Raw genomic sequence first — 18,553 nt, forward strand, 5'->3', positions numbered from 1 at the left:
CACACACACACACACACACACACACACACACACACACACACACCAGTAAGTACAACCATGAACGTACACTCCCACAGATCCCCATAACATGACCAATATGTCAGATACCAAACATATCAAAATCAAGAGCCATTGCATATCAGTGTACACACTCACGACAGTACACATCATGCTACAACAAAAACGACAGCAAAACATGAAACACCAATTCCAAAAGTCGCTGCATACGTCAACCAATCAACTAAAACATCCCACAACTGCATTACATTGGTGGCCTGCTTTCCAGGTATGCAGCAACTTTGGGCAATTCTTTGACTCTCTTGCACAGAGCGAGCAACTTAGGATGAGCACCAAGCAGCTCGTTTGCATCCTTCTTGAACATTGTTGATAGAAAGTCGAACAGGTTGAAAATGCCCAAGTCAACGTACGTCAGCTTCAAGAAAGACGACACATAAATGCATGATGCATCGACGGTAACAGAAAAACTGAATTCAAACATGTTTATAGAGTATTTGAGATACTATGGCAACCATAAACTTAATTGACTAATAAAATTTAATGTAAATTGCGAGTTATAATGTTGGCCATTTTGTCCACCAGGTGTCTCTTCATCCTTGGGAAAGTTTGTGTCAACTAAAGTTTGTTATCCTGCTGTACGTTGGCTGTTCTAAAGACTTTCTGTTTGTTTGTCTGTCTGTCTAGCTACTCAACCATCTCGTCTGTCTGTGTTTGGTCTTGTTTAGTAGATATGCATATGTTTGTTTGTCTGTCTGTCTGTCTGTCTGTCTGTCTATCTATCTGTCTGTCTGTCAAAATAAATATTTGTAGTGTATATACGCTATCAGTATGTATGGTGTACCTTTGAGCCAACAAACCAAGCATCGCCTTGGCCATTCTGTTTGTACAGAACGTTTAGTTTTTCGATCCAAGGAGAGAGGGTTTTCTCGCAAAATTCTTTTGCCAATTCAGCCTGCAAGTTAACAAAAATCCCATAAACACACACACACACACACACACACACACACACACACACACACACACACACAGCACATTGTCACCTTTTTTGATGGGTCTTGTTCTTGAAAAAATTTTGGAAGAAAGGGGTTCAAGAGGTCTCCAATTGCATCCATGACCATAACTCCTCTGGCTTTGTCCAGTAGCGTATCACCCACCAGTCCTGTACAGACAGAAATAAGTACATTATTGTTCTCTATCATACAGTGATGATACTGTAAACGCATAACATTGTAGAGCAAACTCCCAAGTACACACACACACACACACACACACACACACACACAAAGTACACGCACGCACACACACAAAGTACACGCACACACACACACACACACACACACACACACACACACACACACACACACACACACACACACACACAGTAAATGCACTTACCAGTCACTTCAGAAATGTACAATACAATAGCGGATGATGAACTAATAACTGTCCCATCCACCTCAAGAATAGGCAAAAAGCCAAATGGAGGTTTTCCACCTAGAAAATGTCAAACAAGACTACACACAAATCAAATAAATTAAATAGAAAAATATTAAAAAATCAATATCCCGCTCAGGTTTCACAGTCCAAATGTAATCTGTCCATGCACGCAGCACACTATGATACAACACACGGTATAATTCAATTGTGGTATTAGTAAATTATGTATTAGTCAAAATCATCAGTACAATACCTGGGAGTACAGTAACTAGGGGTACAGTAACTAGGGGTACAGTAACTAGGGTACAGTAACTAGGGGTACAGTAACTAGGGTACAGTAACTAGGGGTACATAACTAGGGGTGAAGTACCTAGGGGGTACAGTACCTAGGGTACATAAACTAGGAGTACAGTAACTAGAAGTACAGTAACTAGGGGTACAGTACCCAGGGGTACAGTACATAAGGGCTACAGTACCTAGAGAGTACAGTACCTAGGATACAGTAACTACGGATACAGTACCTAAGGGTACAGTACCTAGGGGGTACAGTACCTAGAGTACATTAACTAGGGGTACAGTAACTAGGAGTACTGTACCTAGGGAGTACAGTACCTAGGGGTACAGTATCTAGGGGGTACAGTACTTAGAGGGTACAGTACTTAGGGGGTACAGTACTTAGGGGGTACAGTACTTAGGGGGTACAGTACCTAGGGGTACAGTACCTAGGGGGTACAGTACCTAGGGTACAGTAACTAGGGGTACAGTAACTAGGGGTACAGTACCTAGGGATACAGTACACAAGGGGTACAGTACACAAGGGGTACAGTACACAAGGGGTACAGTACCTAGAGAGTACAGTACCTAGGGTACAGTAACACTAGGGTACAGTAACCAGGGGTACAGTAACTAGGGGTACAGTAACTAGGGGTACAGTACCCAGGGGTAGTGTAACTCAAGGTACAGTACATGTTCACAATTTTCATCATTTCACAAGCATACAAAGTGTATGCTCTATCAACTCGAATCCTAACTCTCTGGAGAGCATATGGAAAAAAATATTGATAAGACAAGTGAGTATTAGAAACACAATGTTAGAACTATTGAACAAAATGTGTGTATTTGCTATAGGGTATTATTAGATATCAGGGTAAAGCTGCATGCTACCGAGCACGTCCACAGGTGGCAGTGTAACGATTGACCCTCAGATATGAGGGCCAGCTTCAATATAAGCAGAAAACCATGCTACTGAATAAATGTTTTCTGACAAATGAGCAGTCGTGGACTTGCAGCAGCATGCATCTGGGGTGAGGCTAAGTACCACCAGGGTGTGGTGGGACAGTAGGTGGCACTACTGTTACCAAAGAAAACCCACAAAGCTCGATGACAATACTGTGACATGGCGTGTACAGTCTGCCATCAAATAATCCTACTCTAACTTAAGGTTATATGCCTCGGCGTTGATCCATGTATTATGGTCTATGGTCTTGGATTATGCTCTGTTATGATACGATGACAAAGACAACAAGATTTCTGTCGTTCTTTTTGGTCGTGGGATTACAGCAGTGTAGTACTGTGGTGTACTTTATGGCCAGAATGAAAGCCCATCAGTCAGTCTCTGACAAACCACTGCATCCTAGTTGCTTGCATGCTTGTTGCAGCTCCTGCCCCAGTATGTACTTGGCAATCTAGGACAAGAGAGTGGGTCTGATATTGTGCAAGTCTTACTCACTATATACCATTCTATGCACAGGTTCTGCTTTGTCCATGTCATCATCATCAAACCATCATCATTAATTATTAGATACATCTAACACTACAAGCAAATTTGTATAGCATGTCTTCCAGCTGTAGTGATTTCCTAGGATTAGTGATTCATGGTGTACAGCTGCGCAAAGCCTTCTCTATATTGAGCCTATTCAAGCCTGTTGTTACCATGGCGATGACCTCCAAAAACTGCCCTTCGACTCCTGGAGACTCCAACACTGAAGTTTCTTGTACCACTTTCCCCTGTTGTCTTTGCTTTGTCAGATTAATATTAAAATATTGGAGCTGGTCGCAGAGGACTGGGTAGGCCCACCATCATGCCTACGGCAACTTAATTTTTTGCATGTATGCGTGTAGTACTTACTCTCTTTCTTCTCTCTATGGCTACTTGGCTATACATTCTGGTGAATACACCAACATCTGGCGTCTGCATTCCAGGCACCAAATGCATACAATGCCACACCCACGCGCGGCTTCCACATGGAGGACCACCTGCAGCCCTGCGACCTCAGACCATAATTTGAGTCTACATGCTCGTCGTCACTTTTTACCAACACAAACGCGTACTGCAGTCTCAATCCCCTCCCTCATAGCGCACGCTACGTCACTTAACTTGAGGAAAAGTAAGAACAGCCCCTAGTGGTCATTATCACCAGCAATTAGCAGCGCGGATTGTGTTGCAACACTACGCGTCGCTCGAAACGCAACCCCCAGCACATGTTGCACGCAATTACATTTAGATATTATGTCAATCGTCTGCTTACTTTTCTTCAACGCCTGCCATTCTTCTCCCTTCACTCTGATGTCTTCAAACGGCGTTTTGGTGTAGTGGAATATGATGCGCGCCAACTCGGCTCGACCGCGGACGGGAAAGTAGGTCAACTTGTAGCTTGGCATGTCGACTCAGTTACAGAGCTGCGTGTGACTTGGTAGCAATCGCCGGGAGACAGGTATGTCGCGCGCAACATGAGCCCGAATCTGATTGGGTAGCGATTAGCGTCGTGACGTTGGCAAACTTCTAGATAACATAACTGAAGGCCACGGCTTTGCGTTTGCCTGGTGCGCCTTTTGCCTAGATTAGTACATAATACACTACTAGTACATGTACTGTAGGTGCGCTTTTTGCATAATACATAGAATACTATGAACTTTTTCTTTGAAAAATAAATAGATGTAGGGATTGTATAAAAAGTAACAGAAACAAGATCTATAGATAATATGAACCAATAGCTATAGGGAATGTGGGGGTTGGAAGGATTCACTAATGATGTCTGGCTTTGGTTCATATTATCTATAGATCTTGTCTCTACTTTCTATACAACCCCTACATCTTTTTATTTTTTCAGAGAAAAAGTTTTTAAAATTCTAGTTTGGTAAGTTTTTAGGAGCGCAAAAGCGCGCAACATATACGTAGGGTGTACATGTCTTATATGGCCTGTACGCCTTTTCTAGCTAGGGATGTCTAATTAGAAGATTTAGCGCGTTTTCATTAGCGTAAATTAATTAAACCTGTTTATACATGTATGTAACAGCTTTCGTTAGACATGATTCAGAGGTAGTTTAATTACTCAAGCTCAAGTAGTCTCTAGGTCTACGGGGTTAGACTCGAGCCAGTCTCTCCCCGCCTTCGTCATTCCCGGATTGTCAATCCTCGCCGTGGATCAAAAAGCGTGAGTTTGCAGGAAAAAATGCGGGAGAATGCGGGAGTCTAACAAATCTTGACACGCCTACAATAGCATTAATATCAATAAATTTTATATCGTAATAAGTGTTAAATAATATATATATATATATATATATATATATATATATATATATATATATATATATATATATATATATATATATAGTACACTTAAATAAGCAAAGCAACAAATGTAATACACAGAACTTGTACGTACTACTGCCTGTTAGTAAATATAAGGCTAAATATAAGAACGAGGTATGTACACATTCTCGCTGCTAGTTGGGATGTTCTAGATTCTATTGTTTTGTGGCCTTCTTCGATCGCTTTTCCAGCATGCGCAATCTACAACTCCTTGGCACTAGGATAGCCAGCCCCTCCCCCTTTCCACTTCCAGACGGATTGCCTGACCGACTCCTCCTATGTCAATGCTGTGACCCAGAGACTCTGATTGTGACCAAGTATGTATGAAAGAACCGGATGGAGAGGGGGGCTGCCACATAGACATTGATATCTGGATATCACATGATCAGTAACTTAGTTAATTAATTAAGGGTAAGTGTATGGTTAGATAATTACACAGAACAGGCACGCCCACCAATGGTCAGAATGCGGGAGATTTGATGCCAAATACGGGTAGACGGGAGAGTGGCAGCTCTCTATTTATTTGACATACATTGCGTACGCGGGACGCACCGCGTTAACGTCAATCATTTTTTTAAAGTTTTCTAATCTTGCAGATCCAGAAAAAGCCAAAACACACTACATTAAATGTAATACCAGCTACAACCTAGTCCTGCACAATGATACGTTCATATTCCTGCAAGCTATTGCGACTACAGTAGCATTCATGGCGGTGGTGGCCTCTTCTCCAAATAAGCAGCAATATTCGGTAACGCCTTGACTTTAGCAAACAAAGCTGCCATCTTGGGAACTTTGTCTTTAGGAAGCATCTCATTGATATCTTTGCTCAAGAGTGTTCCCACAGAGTCAAAAAAGTTGAAGAAACTGATATCAATGATAGTCAACTGGATGACACACAAAGTCTTAGATCACCAGGTATGACACACTTAGGCATACACTTACCTTTGAACCAACAAACCATTTATCACCTCCACTGTTCTGTTTCAAGACAGCCTCGAGTTTGTCAAGCCACAGTGGTAGTGTCTCTTCCACAAACTCCTTTCCAACCTCAGCCTGATACACAAGTTACAATAATTAATTATTCAAAAATATTGATTAATTAACTAAAAATCTATTTTAAAATATATTATTCATTGTAAATCTTTTATTTCCTTTCTCCAAATTAATTAATTAACTAGAATAATATAATTTATATTCATTAATTGTAAGTATTGTTTGTCATCAAGCACACAAACATATACCTTTTTTTCAGGATCTTGTTGTGAAAAGTATTTTGGAATGAACGCATTGATAATATCTCCAAGAACATCAGTCACCATTGCAGATCTAGCCCTGTCTAGTGGTGTGTCGGCCAACAGTCCTGCACAAGTAAAATAAATTCAAAACACTCAAGCAACTATTCACAGAGACCACCTGCATGGAGTGACAGTCATACAATAAACACATGATTGTAGAAAGTAGTGTAACTGGTACGACCATTGCCGTACATAGTCTCGCGTAGCCAGACCCTTTCCGCTGTGTCATACTTCCATACACTCTTAATAAAAAAAGACTTTTGCCAGTCATCCATTAGCGTATACTTCCAGTTTAGAAGTAGGCAATTAAATAATTAATATATGCTCTAATACACCATGCTGCGTACACAAATATTTGAGGTCATCAAGTTGCTCAATATTCAAAGGTTTCCATTTTTAGAGTCATTGGTGTTAGTGAGGAGCGACTAAGACTATTTGGTAAGTTGGTGTACTAATAAATTGTTAAAATGAGGCCTAGTTAGCGAGCATTAGTGATTGTATGACCACGCCCACTTAACTTGCGCCAGACCATACCACTCTACATTTGCTCAACACATTAATATTGAAAGGGTACAGATATATGGACAGACAAAAACATACACAGATATGCAAATCATCTACACTCTTAATCATCTGCACACTGTTCTCACAACTAAAATTGCCAACATAATTGATTAACTCACCAGTAACATCAGCAATGTACGAGGCAATGGCCGCACTGGAACTGATCACCGTTCCATCGTCCACCTCAAGAATAGGCAACAAACCAAACGGTGGCTTCCCACCTGAAATAGCAGCAAATAACGTTAACTCAAATCAAAACAAAAGACTAGGTCGTGTCCAATCACGCTATCTCAATTGGCGCTACACGCGTCTGGGATTCCGAGGCTACTCTAGCAGGACTGTGTTGCATGATCGAGACACGCGCTTTCAAACTAGACAATCAATTCGCTCCGAACAGCCTGCTCACTTGCTTTCAGTTGCTTCCATTCTTCTCCCGTCACTCTGATGTCTTCGAACGGCGTGTCGGTGTAGTTGAACAGAATGCGAGCCAACTCGGCCCTGCCACGAGTAGGAAAATACGTCAACTTGTAGGTTGGCATCTTTCCGTACACGTACACACAACAGCCGTTGAGAACACGTTGTCGCAAGGCTGTGGAATGTTTGTGTTATTATAGCGCACGAGGGATGCGTTCTGATTGGTCGACAATGATGTCACGGGGCGTGGTCAACTGTTATACGGCCGGTCAGTCGGGAAACTTTCAACTGAATGAAGAACTCTGTTGCTCGTGTCATGGAACATGCAGTGAATTTACGTCTAGAACAATACACGGTAGTCGCCCGTGACATGCTACAATATTCACTATGATTTGTTATATAAAGGTATACGTACTCTAGATGTAATATTAAATAAACAGTTCAACTGTTTAGCTTTAGCTGCCTGCTCATTCTAAGATTTCTGGTGGTATCACTAATGGTTTGTATTAAAGATTTCTGGTGGTATCACTAATGGTTTGTATTAAAGATTTCTGGTGGTATCACTAATGGTTTGTATTAAAGATTTCTGGTGGTATCACTAATGGTTTGTATTAAAGATTTCTGGTGGTATCACTAATGGTTTGTATTAAAGATTTCTGGTGGTATCACTAATGGTTTGTATTAAAGATTTCTGGTGGTATCACTAATGGTTTATATTAAAGATTTCTGGTGGTATCACTAATGGTTTGTATTAAAGATTTCTGGTGGTATCACTAATGGTTTATATTAAAGATTTCTGGTGGTATCACTAATGGTTTGTATTAAAGATTTCTGGTGGTATCACTAATGGTTTATATTAAAGATTTCTGGTGGTATCACTAATGGTTTGTATTAAAGATTTCTGGTGGTATCACTAATGGTTTATATTAAAGATTTCTGGTGGTATCACTAATGGTTTGTATTAAAGATTTCTGGTGGTATCACTAATGGTTTATATTAAAGATTTCTGGTGGTATCACTAATGGTTTATATTAAAGATTTCTGGTGGTATCACTAATGGTTTATATTAAAGATTTCTGGTGGTATCACTAATGGTTTGTATTAAAGATTTCTGGTGGTATCACTAATGGTTTATATTAAAGATTTCTGGTGGTATCACTAATGGTTTGTATTAAAGATTTCTGGTGGTATCACTAATGGTTTATATTAAAGATTTCTGGTGGTATCACTAATGGTTTATATTAAAGATTTCTGGTGGTATCACTAATGGTTTGTATTAAAGATTTCTGGTGGTATCACTAATGGTTTATATTAAAGATTTCTGGTGGTATCACTAATGGTTTATATTAAAGATTTCTGGTGGTATCACTAATGGTTTGTATTAAAGATTTCTGGTGGTATCACTAATGGTTTGTATTAAAGATTTCTGGTGGTATCACTAATGGTTTATATTAAAGATTTCTGGTGGTATCACTAATGGTTTATATTAAAGATTTCTGGTGGTATCACTAATGGTTTGTATTAAAGATTTCTGGTGGTATCACTAATGGTTTATATTAAAGATTTCTGGTGGTATCACTAATGGTTTATATTAAAGATTTCTGGTGGTATCACTAATGGTTTGTATTAAAGATTTCTGGTGGTATCACTAATGGTTTATATTAAAGATTTCTGGTGGTATCACTAATGGTTTGTATTAAAGATTTCTGGTGGTATCACTAATGGTTTATATTAAAGATTTCTGGTGGTATCACTAATGGTTTATATTAAAGATTTCTGGTGGTATCACTAATGGTTTGTATTAAAGATTTCTGGTGGTATCACTAATGGTTTGTATTAAAGATTTCTGGTGGTATCACTAATGGTTTATATTAAAGATTTCTGGTGGTATCACTAATGGTTTATATTAAAGATTTCTGGTGGTATCACTAATGGTTTGTATTAAAGATTTCTGGTGGTATCACTAATGGTTTATATTAAAGATTTCTGGTGGTATCACTAATGGTTTATATTAAAGATTTCTGGTGGTATCACTAATGGTTTGTATTAAAGATTTCTGGTGGTATCACTAATGGTTTATATTAAAGATTTCTGGTGGTATCACTAATGGTTTGTATTAAAGATTTCTGGTGGTATCACTAATGGTTTGTATTAAAGATTTCTGGTGGTATCACTAATGGTTTGTATTAAAGATTTCTGGTGGTATCACTAATGGTTTATATTAAAGATTTCTGGTGGTATCACTAATGGTTTATATTAAAGATTTCTGGTGGTATCACTAATGGTTTGTATTAAAGATTTCTGGTGGTATCACTAATGGTTTATATTAAAGATTTCTGGTGGTATCACTAATGGTTTATATTAAAGATTTCTGGTGGTATCACTAATGGTTTGTATTAAAGATTTCTGGTGGTATCACTAATGGTTTATATTAAAGATTTCTGGTGGTATCACTAATGGTTTGTATTAAAGATTTCTGGTGGTATCACTAATGGTTTGTATTAAAGATTTCTGGTGGTATCACTAATGGTTTGTATTAAAGATTTCTGGTGGTATCACTAATGGTTTATATTAAAGATTTCTGGTGGTATCACTAATGGTTTATATTAAAGATTTCTGGTGGTATCACTAATGGTTTATATTAAAGATTTCTGGTGGTATCACTAATGGTTTGTATTAAAGATTTCTGGTGGTATCACTAATGGTTTATATTAAAGATTTCTGGTGGTATCACTAATGGTTTGTATTAAAGATTTCTGGTGGTATCACTAATGGTTTATATTAAAGATTTCTGGTGGTATCACTAATGGTTTATATTAAAGATTTCTGGTGGTATCACTAATGGTTTGTATTAAAGATTTCTGGTGGTATCACTAATGGTTTATATTAAAGATTTCTGGTGGTATCACTAATGGTTTATATTAAAGATTTCTGGTGGTATCACTAATGGTTTGTATTAAAGATTTCTGGTGGTATCACTAATGGTTTGTATTAAAGATTTCTGGTGGTATCACTAATGGTTTATATTAAAGATTTCTGGTGGTATCACTAATGGTTTATATTAAAGATTTCTGGTGGTATCACTAATGGTTTGTATTAAAGATTTCTGGTGGTATCACTAATGGTTTATATTAAAGATTTCTGGTGGTATCACTAATGGTTTATATTAAAGATTTCTGGTGGTATCACTAATGGTTTGTATTAAAGATTTCTGGTGGTATCACTAATGGTTTATATTAAAGATTTCTGGTGGTATCACTAATGGTTTGTATTAAAGATTTCTGGTGGTATCACTAATGGTTTGTATTAAAGATTTCTGGTGGTATCACTAATGGTTTGTATTAAAGATTTCTGGTGGTATCACTAATGGTTTATATTAAAGATTTCTGGTGGTATCACTAATGGTTTATATTAAAGATTTCTGGTGGTATCACTAATGGTTTGTATTAAAGATTTCTGGTGGTATCACTAATGGTTTATATTAAAGATTTCTGGTGGTATCACTAATGGTTTATATTAAAGATTTCTGGTGGTATCACTAATGGTTTGTATTAAAGATTTCTGGTGGTATCACTAATGGTTTATATTAAAGATTTCTGGTGGTATCACTAATGGTTTGTATTAAAGATTTCTGGTGGTATCACTAATGGTTTGTATTAAAGATTTCTGGTGGTATCACTAATGGTTTGTATTAAAGATTTCTGGTGGTATCACTAATGGTTTATATTAAAGATTTCTGGTGGTATCACTAATGGTTTATATTAAAGATTTCTGGTGGTATCACTAATGGTTTGTATTAAAGATTTCTGGTGGTATCACTAATGGTTTATATTAAAGATTTCTGGTGGTATCACTAATGGTTTGTATTAAAGATTTCTGGTGGTATCACTAATGGTTTGTATTAAAGATTTCTGGTGGTATCACTAATGGTTTGTATTAAAGATTTCTGGTGGTATCACTAATGGTTTATATTAAAGATTTCTGGTGGTATCACTAATGGTTTATATTAAAGATTTCTGGTGGTATCACTAATGGTTTGTATTAAAGATTTCTGGTGGTATCACTAATGGTTTATATTAAAGATTTCTGGTGGTATCACTAATGGTTTATATTAAAGATTTCTGGTGGTATCACTAATGGTTTGTATTAAAGATTTCTGGTGGTATCACTAATGGTTTATATTAAAGATTTCTGGTGGTATCACTAATGGTTTGTATTAAAGATTTCTGGTGGTATCACTAATGGTTTGTATTAAAGATTTCTGGTGGTATCACTAATGGTTTGTATTAAAGATTTCTGGTGGTATCACTAATGGTTTATATTAAAGATTTCTGGTGGTATCACTAATGGTTTATATTAAAGATTTCTGGTGGTATCACTAATGGTTTGTATTAAAGATTTCTGGTGGTATCACTAATGGTTTGTATTAAAGATTTCTGGTGGTATCACTAATGGTTTATATTAAAGATTTCTGGTGGTATCACTAATGGTTTGTATTAAAGATTTCTGGTGGTATCACTAATGGTTTATATTAAAGATTTCTGGTGGTATCACTAATGGTTTGTATTAAAGATTTCTGGTGGTATCACTAATGGTTTGTATTAAAGATTTCTGGTGGTATCACTAATGGTTTGTATTAAAGATTTCTGGTGGTATCACTAATGGTTTATATTAAAGATTTCTGGTGGTATCACTAATGGTTTATATTAAAGATTTCTGGTGGTATCACTAATGGTTTGTATTAAAGATTTCTGGTGGTATCACTAATGGTTTATATTAAAGATTTCTGGTGGTATCACTAATGGTTTGTATTAAAGATTTCTGGTGGTATCACTAATGGTTTATATTAAAGATTTCTGGTGGTATCACTAATGGTTTATATTAAAGATTTCTGGTGGTATCACTAATGGTTTGTATTAAAGATTTCTGGTGGTATCACTAATGGTTTATATTAAAGATTTCTGGTGGTATCACTAATGGTTTATATTAAAGATTTCTGGTGGTATCACTAATGGTTTGTATTATAGACTTGGACAAAATCATAGGGACACCCCGCTGTGGGTATGTAGTAACACAATAATTAGGTCACAGTTTACCAGCTACATGTATCATTATTCCTAAGAACTTAGTAGTTACTGCGTTGAGTGTTAGGTTTCTTGAGAATACTGTAGACCCTAAATTGTTTTCTTACGTTTCGAATTGCGGAAAACGAGAGCTAAAAGTGTATGACGTCATGACTGCGTAAGCGTCCTAGGTTAGACTCTCTCATTTTGTTTAGTGATCTAGAAACAGCCAAATCACACTACATAAACGTAATACCAGCTACAACCTAGTCCTGCACAATGATACGTTCATATTCCTGCAAGCTATCGCGACTACAGTAGCATTCATGGCGGTGGTGGCCTCTTCTCCAAGTAAGCAGCAATTTTCGGTAACGCCTTGACTTTAGCCCACAAAGCTGCCATCTTGGGAACTTTGTCTTTAGGAAGCAGCTCATTGATATCTTTGCTCAAGAGTGTTCCCATAAAGTCAAAAAAGTTGAAGAAACTGATATCAAGAACAGTCAACTGGACAACACACAAAGTCTTAGATCACCAGATATGAAACACTTAGACATACACTTACCTTTGAACCAACAAACCATTTATCGCCTCCACTGTTCTGTTTCAAGACGGCCTCGAGCTTGTCAACCCACGGTGGTAGTGTCTTTTCCACAAACTCCTTTGAAAGCTCAGCCTGATACACAAGTTACAATAAATAATTAATTAAAACATTAATTAATTAACTAAAATATATTATTCATTGTCAATCCCTTATTTCCTATCTCCAGATTAATTAATTAATTAGAATAATATAATTTATATTTATAACAAAGTTATTAATTGTAATCATTGTTTGTCATCAAGCACACAAGTATATACCTTTTTTGCAGGATCTTTTTCTGTAAAGTATTTGGGGACCATCGGATTGAAAATATCTCCAAAAACATCAATCACCATTACAGATCTAGCCCTGTCTAGTGGTGTGTCTGCCGTCAGTCCTGCACAAGTGAAATAAATTTAAAACACTCAAACAATTATTTACAGAGACCACCTGCATGGGGTCATACAATACACACATGATTGTAAGAAGTGGTGTAACCGGTATGGCCATACATAGTCTCGCATAGACAGACCCTTTCCGCTGTGTCATACTTCCATACACTCTTAATTAAAAAAAAGTCTTTCGCCAGTCATCCATTAGGGTATACTTTCGGTTTAAAGGTAGGTGATTAAATAACTAATATATGCTCTAATACACCGTGCTGTGTACACGAATGTTTGAGGTCATCAAGTTGCTCGATATTCAAAGGTTTCTATTTTTAGAGTCATACGTATTATTTGGTAAGTTAGTGTTCTAATAAATTGTTAAAATGAGGCCTAGTTAGTGCGCATTAGTGATTGTATGACCAAGCCCACTTAACGTGCGCTAGACCATACCACTTGTTCAACACATTGAAAGGGTACAGATAAATGGACAGACAAAAAACATACACACAAGATATACTAACAATCATCTACACTCGTAAACATCTGCACACTGTTCTCACAACTAGAATTGCCAACATAATTGACTAACTCACCAGTAACATCAGCAATGTACGAGGCAATGGCTGCACTGGAACTGATCACTGTTCCATCGTCCACCTCAAGAATTGGCAACAAACCAAACGGTGGCTTCCCACCTGAAATAGCAGCAAATAACGTTAACGCAAATCAAAACAAAAGACAAGGGCGTGTCCAATCACGCTAATTAATTGGCGCTACATGTGTCTGAGATTCCGAGGCTACTCTGGCGTGTACAGTACGTACTGTACGTATTGTGAGATTAGCATGATCGAGACACGCGCTTGCAAACTAGACAATCAATTCGCTCCGAACAGCTTGCTCACTTTCTTTCAGTTGCTTCCATTCTTCTCCCTTCACTCTGATGTCTTCGAACGGCGTGTCGGTGTAGTTGAACAGAATGCGAGCCAACTCGGCCCTGCCACGACCAGGAAAATACGTCAACTTGTAGGTCGGCATCTTTCGTACACGTACACACAACAGCCGCTGAGAACACGTGGTCGCAAGGCTGTGGAGATGTTTGTTTTATAGCGCACGAGGGGTGCGTTCTGATTGGTCGACGATGATGTCACGGGTCACAAGGGCGTGGTCAATTGTCATGCTAGTCATCGCTGTCATCGTGACAGGCATTTAGACTAAGCATGACATCGACACGTGAGATGTAAATCATGTTTTAGTTCAAGGATTAGTAGGCCAAACAACAGGCAAGAATACACAGTGGCGTAGGAAGCGTAGCGGCTGCATGAGGCGGCCATGGCCGCCCATGGCCGCCCCACTTTTCAAAAAGTGGCTTTCCGCCAGCTGCTCATTGCCGGTAACTTCCGTTGTTAGTTGTAACGATTAAATAAGTAATATATTTTAGCATGAATGCGAGCAAACTTAACATGCGCTAGATTGCTCGCTGTACAGCGCACAGGCGCGTCCGTTAAATGCATGGTGATCACCGCCACGTGCCTTTCAGATGGTGCTGGCTACGTGTACATGATGTACGTTTTAGTAGGCGCGGTTTCTTTGGACTACATGTACAGTGGAAGGGTCAACTGGATAAGTGATAAGTAAGGCTGCAGGGCCTTAGGAGCTGCGAGTCGGTGCGACCGAAGGCTGCATGCGTGTACAACTAACCACACCTTTGTATGGTAGCGCACGCTACATGACCACGCCTTCTAACGCGCGTTAGGCCGCACCACGCTTCCTACGCCGCAGATACACGCACTCACGCGCTCACGAACACATCACAACACAGCAAAAACTATGGCCATGGACTTCAACAAGTACACTGTGTATGTTAATTAATTAATTAATTAGTTTTTAGGGTGTAATATAAAATATAATTTTTTATATTTTTATAATTTTTATAATTTTACAATAGCAATGTTTATATTTTATATATTATTAAATACGATATGTGTATAAACCAAACTTAATTTTTTAAATTTTATATTTAATTTTTTAAATTCTATAATTATTTTTTAATTCTAAATTTATTTTTTAGAGTATGCCAAGAATAGTTGGAAAGCGATCTGTAAAGGACATGTCGGATTTCATTTGTCAGAATTTTATAATTTTTAAATTTTATATTTAATTTTTATGTTATTTTTTAATTTTATAATTAATTTTTTTAAGTTTTATATTTAATTTTTAAATTCTATATTTAATTTTTAAAATTCTCTCTATATAGTTTAATTTTATAATTAATTTTTAAAATTCTTTATTTAATTTTTAAAATTCTATATACGTTTTAATTTGATAATTAATATTTTAAATTCTTTATTTAATTTTTAAAATTTTATATACGTTTTAATTTTGTAATTAATTTTTAAAATTTTATAATTAATTTTTTAAATTTTGTAATTCATTTTTTTAATCTTATAATTAATTTTTAAATTCTTTATTTAATTTTTAAAATTCTATATATATTTTAATTTTATAATTAATTTTTGATTATAAATGAATTAGATATAAAACAAAATTAGATTTATTGCCGAGCGTAGCGAGGCTTCTAATCCGGATCGCACAACAGAAAGGGGCGTGGTCCTATATATCTATACATACGAACCTCACATTTCTCCTCACGTTTCAGTAGACGGTCAGAAAACTCCGTTGGACGTGTTACTCACCAACGCGAGGCGCTTAGTTTAAGCATACCATACAACTAGTTAATTAAATTAATTACCAATAAGTTGCTACGTGCTTGACCTTTCATTTTTCCAACAGAGAATAATTAAAATACAATACGTATAAGTTACACGTTTCACGTGAGAATAGGTGACCTTTGCGAGCTTGCACCTCGTGGAGGCGACCAATCAGAGGGTTTGCAGTGCACCACTATTACACGTGTTACACACCGTTTTCTGCATTACACGTTGTGGTATTGATCAGAGTACACTCGAGGTTATGCCTTCCTACAAGCTTACGTATTTTAACGGACGTGGACGCGCTGAGTTGGCTCGCCTCTTGTTTGCGCAAGCTGGTGCGGCTTTTGAAGACGTTCGCATCAAGCCTGCAGATTGGCCGGCTCTGAAGCCAAGTGCGTTGCTCATTTCTGTTGTGGGGAGGCGGGGCGAGAGGTTTATTTGTGTTTGTGTGGTGTGGTGTGTGTGTGTGTGTGTGTGTGTGTGTGTGTGTGTGTGTGTGTGTGTGTGTGTGTGTGTGTGTGTGTGTGTGAAGGAAATTCTGGCAAATGCATCTGTTTCCTTAACAGCAACTCCTTTGGGCTGCCTGCCATTACTCGAGGTGGACGGTGCCAAGCTGTGCGAATCCAAGGCAATCGCTGCTTTCATTGCCCTTCAATTTGGTATGACCAAACCTATACGCATTAGTGTATATAATCACAGCATGCTAATGCATACATACAGGTTTGCATGGTGATAGCAATATGGACAAGGCTAGCGTTCAAATGATCGTATGTGTGGTACGTGAACTACAAGACAAAATTTATGACGCTCTCATGTCAAAGGATGAAGCCAAGAAGGTTGGCTGCTTGATAGCACTCTTGGTTGTTTACTGAATTGATTGGTTGTGTGCCACAGGCAGAACTGATGAAGAAGCTCGTTGAAGAGACTATCCCTAAAGTTAGTGGTCAGCTGGAAGCTCTGCTGAAGCAGAATGGAACTGGCTGGTTTGTGGGCAAAAAGGCAAGATTTCAAGCAGACATTGTTCGCGCGTGCCAGGCACACACATGCACGCACACACACACACACACACACACACACACACACACACACACACACACACACACACACACACACACACACACACACACACACACACACACACACATGTGCGCACACACACACACACACACACACACACACACACACACACGCACGTGCACACACATGCACACACACGCCAAAATATGTCCATCTTGACAGGTAACTCTGGCCGATATTGCTGTGTTCGATGTGTTCGATGAACTGACTGCAGTTAAACCCGATGCCGTTTCTGCAGACAAGACACCTTTGTTGGTCGCTGTAGTGGCAAAAGTTAAAGCTCTGCCAAACGTGGCAAAATGGCTGGAGGACCGACCAAAGACTGAATTCTAGTTTACATTTGCCACCAGAATTGACATAAACGGTTACTTGTCTTTACAGTGCAGTGATTTGATTTAAGGATGTTTGTGTGATCGTTGGTGCTAATGATGAACACACGAAACAACAGAATGCAAATCATTCAGGGGTTGCTTTTGTGTTGTTCAGATGGCATTCAAGTTTGTGAATTCTCATACTTAGTTACAAAATTCATTTCCATGGAAACCGAGTAACTACCAATCAACAGTGAATGCAACGCTCGTGATCACGAAAACACAAACACTTATCAACCATCTCTCCCACCCCATAAATATCCATTACACAGGGGCATAGCGTGACCTCTAGAAATTGGGGGGAGCTACATGATGCTATGTGACACGCCCACTTTTATTGGTTTTTAGATGGCTGATACAGTAGAATCAGTGGCAGATCCAGACTGGAAAAAGGGGGTGTATATACTATATATAGCTTTTGGTCCTCACACGTATTTACAGTCCACAATTTTTATGACCACACCTACACATGATGGGGTCCTATAGCTCGGTCTAGCCCATGCCACGCTACGCCCCTGCATTACAGGGTGCATATTGATAAGATGACTGCTTTATGACTGTCAAAATCACAGTGTAAATATAAAATTATACAAAAATTCGTTCAGTTGATCACAGTGTCTGCATGCATAGATACACAACCAAAATTCGATCTGCATAAGTCATACGAAAATTGCATTACAGACATGTAAGGATAATGTTAATGTAAACAACAAGACGTGAGCAAGGGTATCAAAATGCACTACCGAAACTACATGTAGCCAACCTTTCCGATTCGTAGAAGTTCCTCGATGTTTGCAAACATAACTCGCAGATCATCGTCTCGTGATAGGACATGCTCGCCGTCTTCGATATAACAGACCTTCACATCTACACTCTGAGTCAACTTGGTGGCCAGCTGGTCAGTCCAACGCCAAGGTATATCGTTATCCTTCTTGCCATGGATCAGACGCACAGGACAGTGAATCGGTAGTGAATCGGTCAGCATGACACGATTCCTTCCCTTCATACTGTCGTCAAACAGAAGTTGAGTGAACGGCATTGGGTC

The 18,553-nt window shown here is 38.2% G+C and overlaps 4 protein-coding genes across 4 annotated transcripts in view; 1 reads left to right on the plus strand and 3 right to left on the minus strand.

Annotated features, from left to right (window-relative positions):
• Window positions 1–100: 100 nt before the first annotated feature.
• Window positions 101–4,180, minus strand: LOC134195387 (hematopoietic prostaglandin D synthase-like). The gene is made up of 5 exons (XM_062664407.1): window positions 3,984–4,180; window positions 1,414–1,512; window positions 1,059–1,177; window positions 860–970; window positions 101–433 (listed from the first exon to the last, which is right to left on the minus strand). The coding sequence occupies exons 1-5, from the start codon at window positions 4,114–4,116 to the stop codon at window positions 263–265; spliced, it is 633 nt and encodes a 210-aa protein (XP_062520391.1). The 5' UTR covers window positions 4,117–4,180; the 3' UTR covers window positions 101–262.
• A 1,464-nt stretch (window positions 4,181–5,644) lies between these two features.
• Window positions 5,645–14,449, minus strand: LOC134196038 (uncharacterized). Its single transcript, XM_062665119.1, has 10 exons — window positions 14,252–14,449; window positions 13,943–14,044; window positions 13,242–13,360; window positions 12,946–13,056; window positions 12,711–12,887; window positions 7,313–7,511; window positions 7,026–7,127; window positions 6,289–6,407; window positions 5,990–6,100; window positions 5,645–5,931 (listed from the first exon to the last, which is right to left on the minus strand). Exons 1-10 carry the CDS (start codon window positions 14,382–14,384, stop codon window positions 5,752–5,754), a joined length of 1,353 nt encoding a protein of 450 aa, XP_062521103.1. The 5' UTR covers window positions 14,385–14,449; the 3' UTR covers window positions 5,645–5,751.
• A 1,816-nt stretch (window positions 14,450–16,265) lies between these two features.
• Window positions 16,266–17,693, plus strand: LOC134195501 (glutathione S-transferase 1-like). Its single transcript, XM_062664529.1, has 5 exons — window positions 16,266–16,452; window positions 16,627–16,719; window positions 16,781–16,896; window positions 16,955–17,059; window positions 17,300–17,693. The coding sequence occupies exons 1-5, from the start codon at window positions 16,320–16,322 to the stop codon at window positions 17,468–17,470; spliced, it is 618 nt and encodes a 205-aa protein (XP_062520513.1). The 5' UTR covers window positions 16,266–16,319; the 3' UTR covers window positions 17,471–17,693.
• Window positions 17,694–17,940: 247 nt separating this feature from the next.
• Window positions 17,941–18,553, minus strand: part of LOC134195805 (palmitoyl-protein thioesterase ABHD10, mitochondrial-like) — a 2,136-nt gene continuing 1,523 nt past the window's right edge. Inside the window, exon 2 of the mRNA XM_062664889.1 lies at window positions 17,941–18,553. This exon is cut by the window's right edge and continues 545 nt beyond it. Within this exon, the coding sequence (XP_062520873.1) occupies window positions 18,257–18,553 (297 nt within the window). The 3' untranslated portion in view covers window positions 17,941–18,256.

This window comes from Corticium candelabrum, chromosome 20, assembly GCF_963422355.1.
Source record: "Corticium candelabrum chromosome 20, ooCorCand1.1, whole genome shotgun sequence".
Taxonomy (NCBI): domain Eukaryota; kingdom Metazoa; phylum Porifera; class Homoscleromorpha; order Homosclerophorida; family Plakinidae; genus Corticium; species Corticium candelabrum.

Excerpts from the sequence above, each read along its gene's own strand:
- LOC134195387 (XM_062664407.1), bottom strand. The coding sequence starts at position 4,116 with ATGCCAAGCTACAAGTTGACCTACTTTCCCGTCCGCGGTCGAGCCGAG. Across the intron at positions 1,178-1,413 it reads GTACATTTCTGAAGTGACTG|GACTGGTGGGTGATACGCTA; the intron begins GTAAGTGCATTT and ends CTGTCTGTACAG. Across the intron at positions 971-1,058 it reads AACAAGACCCATCAAAAAAG|GCTGAATTGGCAAAAGAATT; the intron begins GTGACAATGTGC and ends GTTAACTTGCAG.
- LOC134196038 (XM_062665119.1), bottom strand. The coding sequence starts at position 14,384 with ATGCCGACCTACAAGTTGACGTATTTTCCTGGTCGTGGCAGGGCCGAG. Across the intron at positions 13,057-13,241 it reads AAAAAGATCCTGCAAAAAAG|GCTGAGCTTTCAAAGGAGTT; the intron begins GTATATACTTGT and ends CTTGTGTATCAG. Across the intron at positions 7,512-12,710 it reads AGAAGAGGCCACCACCGCCA|CACAAACATTCCACAGCCTT; the intron begins TGAATGCTACTG and ends GCGCTATAATAA.
- LOC134195501 (XM_062664529.1), top strand. The coding sequence starts at position 16,320 with ATGCCTTCCTACAAGCTTACGTATTTTAACGGACGTGGACGCGCTGAG. Across the intron at positions 16,897-16,954 it reads CAAAGGATGAAGCCAAGAAG|GCAGAACTGATGAAGAAGCT; the intron begins GTTGGCTGCTTG and ends TGTGTGCCACAG. Across the intron at positions 17,060-17,299 it reads GCTGGTTTGTGGGCAAAAAG|GTAACTCTGGCCGATATTGC; the intron begins GCAAGATTTCAA and ends CCATCTTGACAG.